We start from the raw sequence: 8,077 nt of genomic DNA, 5'->3' as shown, positions 1-8,077 counted from the left end.
TACTAAGTCTTTTAATCTAAAGAATATGCATTTATACACTATACTGTTTCCATTAAGGATTTAACATGGCTTACAAAAGAAATATAACAGTAAAAGAATAAAACGTAAATAATAATAATAAAATATAAAGATAATTTTTTAATTAGCACCGGAGAAATCGTAACTAAGAAAAAAGAAGCAAATATGCAAAACATAAGAGCTTTCAGAAATACTGTTGTTGGCAACCAAAATGAAGAGCTTAACATAAGTTGCATGGCTCTTACTGTGCATTAGGAGAAAACACAGCACCTTCTCACTTTAAAAAGGACAGTTTTGCACACCTCCCCCAATGGAAAAGAAAAGTTTTCATGATTAAAAATTTTCTAGGGGCTTCCCTGGTGGCGCAGTGGTTGAGAGTCCGCCTGCCGATGCAGGGGACACGGGTTCGTGCCCCGGTCCGAGAAGATGCCACATGCCGCAGAGCGGCTGGGCCGGTGAGCCATGGCCGCTGAGACTGCACGTCCGGAGCCTGTGTTCCGCCACGGGAGAGGCCACAACAGTGAGAGGCCCGCATACCAAAAAAAAAAAAATTTCTAAATTAAATAAATTTAGCTTGATGAAAAGCTCACTACGTTGGCCCTATTTCTCAAATGTTATGTTATTGCCAGACAGTTAAATAGAAAAAAAAAAAAAACTTTACACACCAACATTTGTGGCTATTGATACAACAAACACAGGAAAGAATTTCACAAAGCTGCTTCTCTGTGGTACCCCTTGATGAAAACAAGGAAATAAACACCAGGTACAACTAAAAAGAGACAGCTGGGTGGGCAGGGGCAGAGAGAAGGGGGGAAGGGAGAAGTCAGTATGGAATGAGTGAGGTATATAGATTTCTGATGGTCCATCCTGATCACAGAAAGAATGGATACAATTTAGAGGAATGTATGAGCTACGCATCCTTCATACTACAGGAATCTGAGACTTTGGTAAAAGAAATGGAGAGTACACAGAGTGAGGTAGAAATCTCTGGTGAGCACCCGTAAGTTATATACTCTGCAGTGTCGGCTGAGGATGGATCCACAAGAGTTGGATATCATATCATATACAGTCAACATGCTTTTACGAAAATTAAGGAGCCTATTAAAGGCCAAGTCACATCAGCACAGAGGAGCGCCCCAGCAATTAAAGGGCATGTACAAACTACATAACCCATGCCCCCTGCAATGGAAGTGCAGAGTCCTAACCACTGGACCGCCAGGGAATTCCCGCATGTATTTTTAAAGAAATGAAAATCAAGAGTATCATTCAGCAACTATACGTGAAGCAAAAGTAAAGAATAACGTAAAAACTTAATATTGTGTGGATTTTAAGAAAAGAGTTATATTCAAAATTTGTTAGAATCAAAATATCCCAGAATAATGGAACTAGTTAAGCAAATGATGATACATTAGTCTATCTGTGCATGAAAATGATTACGCATGATAAATGTGAACAAATATGGAGAGATGCTTATGGAATATTAACCAAAAAAAAAAAAAAAAGCATAAAGTGTATGTAGTCCCTGAATACCACAGTGTAAAAACTATGTATATGGGCGTACAGAAAAGCACTTGGCTGGGTCTCAGAACAAGTCCGCAGGAGCCTGCCTCTTTTAGAGCTCTGGCCGGCCAGCCCGGGGAAAGCTCTCAGGAACTGCAGGATTTGCCCAGGACTGACCTCATCTACTCTCAGGTTTTACTCTCCCTTTGCCTGTTCAATGTCTAACCTCATCCTCAACCACGCACCCCCAATTTTATCCTCCCAATCTGGCATTTTCTCCTTCTCCATCTTCTTTAATTCTCACCACAACCTGTGAGGTAGGTATCATTATGGCTATTATTAATAAACGATTAAATGAGTGAATGGTTACAAATTAAATCTCAACAGAAGCTTTGTTTTCAGACCTTCCAATTGGACAACGTTCTTCTTATTTCACTGACGTCCTCTAAGGTTTACCTGCACAGGGCTTCTTGGCTGACTCAGTAGGGCCAGAGACCAGAGGACCGGCCTCTGCAGCCCTAGCTACGCGTACTCCTTGTTTCTCAAGGCCCTGGGAATGCTCAGCAGAAGAAGCTGAATTATCTAAAAAGAAGAAGAAAAAGATGAGGTTTCCTGACATACCCCTTTACTCTAAATTTCATTCTACATTGGGATCATCAGCCCAGCTAATCAGATCACCGATAAAACTCCCAACACTTTGTATTTGGAGAGTTCGTGTCTTCTGGAGTAAAATATACATATATATTTATATATCTCAACAGCAAGCAGAAAGTCACATTCATAGCTAGGAGAGACCCACTAAACAAGACCAGATCGAGAGAATAACAGGCCCTACCCACAGTACAGGGCAGAATGTCCCTGCCACCATTTAGGGACACACCTACACAGCCTCTGGCACTGGTACATGCAGAACCCTCCCTACCTTCAAACCACCACTCATAGTCGGCCACTACCATCCCAACACAAGAAAATTCCATATTAAAGCTTAGGGACTCTGACTTTGATGATCTGGTTTTCCTATCAGCAATTCTCCAAAGCCCACCACCCAATGAAACTGATTTTCAGCTATAAGCAAATCTAATGGAATAAGTACTCCCGCATTGTGATTTAAGAAAACCAAGCCACACTTGATAGACCTTAAAAAAGGACAGACTATGTGGCAATATGAGAAGATATTTATGATGTTGTAGAACGTGAAAATGAAAGATACTAAACTAATGCAGACTTTGACCACCACTGGACTAGTATTTTCTAGTAACAGGACTGAAGGGCCTGTAATTAAATAGTACCAGTTATTATGGATTAGAGTGAGTGGAGTCATATGTGATTTTTATTTTGACTCTCTATTTTCCAAATTCTTCTGTAATGTGGTTAAAATTTCCTAAAAGTTTAAGAAAAAACTTTAACTCAATGTAATAAAAGAAAGCCATCCCTACGTTATCCTTACCTAGATTCTAGTCACTAGCCCACCTCCCTCCTCTTTTCACCTACCAAAGCGGTTAAGACTGTTCTTCCTACTTCCTGACCCCCAACTTACCGAGGAGCTACACTGTTCAGACACTTGGGCAGAGGCTATTAGCTGGCAGCGCTGAAAATAAACTCCATCCCTTCCCTCCTTTGGTTAGAACCACAGCTCCATATCATAGAATGTTGACTGACGGAGCTCCCCCAAGGACAGAGCAGCACTTAACCTAGGAAGTGCTTTTTCCCCAGACTCACTTTCAGCTCAGTGTACACTGTTGACAGTGTTCTGTCTACCTCTGAGAGTCTCACCTTTATTTTCAAGCGTCTTGTGCAGCTTCATGTGCCTGTAGGTAGCAATTATCTGAAAATTAACAACACTTGGAATATTCGATCCTTGGTCCTGCAGCAGCTGCAGGGATGTAGCGTGAATTAGCTGATGAGACCGCTTGCACTTGGGCAGCCTGCACTCTCCCCTGACAAAGGACTTGCACACGTGAAACTTGTTGCATTTATCCTTGAGGTTGCAGTAACCATACAGGGCTTCACCTTTGTTGTAGAGCAAACAGACCTGGTACAGAAGTGAAGCAACACTTAGGACATTCATTTTCACTGTATCTCTTAAGCCAATAAAGGACAGCTTCTCTAAATGGCACCTTCTGATCATCAGTGGCTATTAAAATCATCATGGGGGCTTCCCTGGTGGCGCAGTGGTTGAAAGTCCGCCTGCCGATGCAGGGGACGCGGGTTCGTGCCCCGGTCCGGGAGGATCCCACATGCCGCGCAGCGGCTGGGTTCGTGAGCCATGGCCGCTGAGCCTGTGCGTCCGGAGCCTGTGCTCCGCAACGGGAGAGGCCACAACGGTGAGAGGCCCGTGAACCCCCCCCCCAAAAAAAATCATCATGGGTGAAAGGCAGATGGGTAAATGATAGTTCCTCCACCCATATCTCCCCTAGCTGTTACTATGTTCAGCTGCCCCTCTCTGACCTTGACTCTCAGTCGGCCCGCCCTCCCATCCCAGAGCCTGTAGCCAGTGAGTGACTTCTATGCAGGTACAAAAGGCTGGCCCCCTTGCCTCAAGGCTAGAACCATTCTTCAATGTAATTTTTGCTGTAGAGCCCCGGCATGAATAAAGCCAAGGCCAGACTTCACCTTGCTTGTAACTCTCCCTTCCCTCTTTTTTACTCTACAGATTTTCCCCAAGGATCCCTCCTTCAATAGATCACATGCACCTAAAACACTATGTCAGGCTCTGCTTCCAGGGAAACCAACCTGGAAGCGTGAACAGATAATTTATTATCCAAACTAGGGCATTTTTCAGGGAGCACTATTAATATTTGCATTGGGACCAGACACTGTGTACCTCCTGAGATGATGCAATAGGAAATACAACTTTCCAGGTATTAGCATGAAAGTCTGCCATGGCTGGAAACCCCCCAGTCCCAGGCAGCCAGGGACTGTTAGTCACCCTAACAATATACCAAATATACAAAAAATTCTTCTATAAAATCAAGCCTAAATCCAATCAAAGGTCCAGATCTATCAATTTACAGTAAATACAGGGGATAGAGGAACATGTTAAATGATATTAGAGGCACACAATTAGTCAAACCTAAAATGTGGGGAAATTCTAGTGGACACAAATGACCTGGTTTAAAACAAAATGGTATCAGAGAACAAATGAATGGTTGCCAGAAGGGAGGTGGGTGGAGGATGGGTGAAATAATTGAAGGGAATTAAGAGGTACAAGCTTCCAGTTATAAAATAAGTCATGCGAGATTCACTGTAGTGATTTTTTCATAATGTATGAAAATACTGAATCACTGTTATATACCTGAAACCAATATAATATTGTAAATAATTATACTTCAAAAAAATTTTTCAGAAAATAAAAAAATAAGTCATGGGATCAACCAACAAGGGATTAAGCTCCAAAATATACAAATAGCTCAAGCAGCTCAATATCAAAAAAACAAAAAACCAAATCAAAAAATGGGCAGAAGATCTAAATAGACATTTCTCCAAAGAAGACATACAGATGGCCAAGAGACACATGAAAAGATGCTCAACATCACAAATTATTAGAGAAATGCAAATGAAAACTACAATGAAGTATCACCTCATACCTGTCAGAATGGCCATCATCAAAAAATCTACAAATAAATGCTGGAGAGGGTGTAGAGAAAAGGGAACTCTCCTACACTGTTGGTGGGAATGTAAATTGGTACAGTCATGGAGAACAGTATGGACACTAAAACTAGAGCTACCATATGATCCAGCAATCCCACTCCTAGGCATATATCCTGAGAAAACCGTAATTCGAAAAGATACATGCACCCCAATGTTCACTGCAGCACTATTTACAATAGCCAGGACATGGAAGCAACCTAAATGTCCATCAACAGAGGAATGGATAAAGAAGATGTGGTACATACATGCAATGCAGTATTACTCAGCCATAAAAAAAAAAGAATGAAATAATGCCATCTGCAGCAACACGGATGGACCCAGAGATTGTCATACTGAGTGAAGTAAGTAAGACAAAGATATCATATGATACTGCTTATATGTGGAATCTAAAAACATGATACAAATGAACTTATTTACAAAACAGAAATAGAGTCACAAAAGTAAAAAAAAAAACAACTTATGGTGACCAGAGGGGAAAGAAGGGGGAGGGATAAATTGGGAGATTGGGATTGACATATACAGACTACTATATATAAAACAGATAACCAATAAGGACCTACTGCATAGCACAGGGAACTCTACTCAATACTCCGTAATGACCTACATGGGAAAAGAATCTAAAGAAGAGTGGGTATATGTGTATGTAAAACTGATTCACTTTGCTGTACAGCAGAATCTAACACAACATTGTAAATCAACTATACTCCAATAAAATTGTTTTTAAAGTCATGGTGATATAATATACAGCATAAAGAATATGGTCACTAATACTGCAATAACTTTGTATGGAGACATGATTATTAGACCTACCATGGTGATCATTCCATAGGTATTTAAACGTCATACATATGAAACCCACATAATACTGCACATCAATTATACTTCAATCAGTAAAGCCAAAACACGGTATACGATTGTGATGCCAATTTTCTAAAATGAACGCATAATTTTAGTGCAATTCCTACCTCCCCCAAAGAATTCCTATAAAATAGTTTTAGGAATTTGAATGATTCCAAAGCTCATCTGAAAAAGGAAAGAAGTGAGAATCAATTAATGAAAAAAAGAAACAGGAAGCCAGAACAGTTTTTTGAAAAATAAAAGCATTAAAATAAAAATGTAAAAAAATTCACAAAACAAGTATAAGTTAAGGCTTCTACAAGACAGTATTAAGCACATATGGTCTTAATTGCTCGGCTCTAGTAAATCTTGAAGCAATAGATTATTCTGACTTGGGGGCTAGGTCTAGGATCTGTTTTCTTTGATCTCCTGTACATTCTGGAACCAGTATCACACTGTTTAATGAAAGTAGTTTATATTTTAAGATATGATGGTATAAGTCTCTATGCCCAGTTTATTATAAAAGGATATATAACTCAGGAATAGTTGGATGGAAGAGATGCATAGGGCAAGCAAGGTATGTGGGAAAGGGTGTGGAGCTTCCATGCTTTATCTGGGCGCCACTCTCCCGGCACCTCCACATGTTCACCAACCTGGAAGCTCTCCTAAAGCCATCCTTTTGGGTTTTTTATGGAGGCTTCATTACATGGGCATGATTGTTTAAATCACGGGCCACTGGTAATTGAACTCAATCTCTAGGCCCTTTTCCCTCCCAGGAGGTGGGAGTGGGACTGAAAGTGCCAACCTTCTAATCACATGACTGGTTATTAGGGAAACCAGCTCCCATCCCTAGGTTACCTAGAGGCTTTCCAAAAGTCACCACATGAACATAACAAAAGTCACTTTTTATCGCTCTCACGTTTGAAATGTACACACCGTTATATTTAAAATGGATAACCAGGGACTTCCCTGGTAGTGCAGAGGTTAAGAATCCGCCTGCCAACGCAGGGCACATGGGTTCGAGCCCTGGTCCGGGCAGATCCCACATGCCACGGAGCAACTAAGCCTGTGTACCACAACTACTGAAGCCCGCACACCACAAATACTGAGACCAGGTGCTGCAACTACTGAAGCCCGCGCACCTAGAGCCTGTGCTCTGCAACAGGAGAAGCCATTGCAGTGAGAAGCCCGCACACCGCAACGAAGAGCAGCCCCTGCTCACCACAACTAGAGAAAGCCCATGCGCAGCAACGAAGACCCAACACAGCCAAAAATTAATAAGTAAATAAATTAATTAATTTTTAAAAAAAGTAAAATGGATAACCAACAAGGACCTACTGTATAGCACAGGAAACTCTGCTCAATATTATGTAACAACCTAAATGGGAAAACAATATGAAAAAAAATAGATACATGTATATGTATAATTGAATCACTCTGCTGTACACCTGAAACTATCACTACATTGTTAATCAACTATAATCCAATATAAAATAAAAAGTTAAAAAAAAATTTAGGAAATTCCAAGGGTCTTAGGAACTCTGTGCCAGGGGCAGAGACAAAGACCAAATATATATTTCTTATTATAAACCACAATATCACAATACTTGCCCCTTATTGATTTTTTATGTGTACTATACCTATATTACATACTGAATCTTTAGGAGTGTGGCAGAAAGGAATCACCAGGCATTTTCACACACGAGACGTGAGGTACCACTCCTGCCTCATCCACTGTGCTTGTCCACGGTCCCTGCTGTCTAAGTGGCCGTGTTTTGTGCCACGTGCCACACACCTCCAGTTCCAGATGATTAGACCGAAGGCAGGCTCCTATCTTAAATGCAGCTAACCCATCAACTGCTCACAGAACACTGACATAGTCTAATATGACAAGATGAGGCTGGACCCAGGGTACTTGGGTAGAAGCCATAAAGAAAAAAATGCATTAAGTTTAACAAGTGAAAAATGTTAAGCTTCTATAAGTCAAAAAAACTCATAAACACTAAAGGTAAACAGAAGTTGCACTGCCCCTTCTCTCTGAAACAAAACAGACCTCCCCCCCCCCGCCCCC

General features: G+C 41.1%; 1 protein-coding gene across 1 annotated transcript in view; it reads right to left on the bottom strand.

Moving 5' to 3' along the window:
* Positions 1-1,426: 1,426 nt before the first annotated feature.
* The window catches only part of ZC3HAV1L (ZC3HAV1 like), an 8,811-nt gene continuing 2,160 nt past the window's right edge, over positions 1,427-8,077 (bottom strand). Inside the window, exons 3-4 of the mRNA XM_024742521.1 lie at positions 3,292-3,550; positions 1,427-2,100 (exon numbers count right to left, since the gene is read on the bottom strand). Of these exons, the coding sequence (XP_024598289.1) occupies positions 1,964-2,100; positions 3,292-3,550 (396 nt within the window). The 3' untranslated portion in view covers positions 1,427-1,963. The remainder of the gene's footprint in view (positions 2,101-3,291; positions 3,551-8,077) is intronic.

The sequence above is a fragment of the Neophocaena asiaeorientalis genome, unplaced genomic scaffold (genome assembly GCF_003031525.2).
Source record: "Neophocaena asiaeorientalis asiaeorientalis breed wild unplaced genomic scaffold, Neophocaena_asiaeorientalis_V1.1 scaffold598, whole genome shotgun sequence".
NCBI classification, from domain to species: Eukaryota; Metazoa; Chordata; class Mammalia; order Artiodactyla; family Phocoenidae; genus Neophocaena; species Neophocaena asiaeorientalis.
This window is presented reverse-complemented; position numbering and strand designations above follow the sequence as displayed.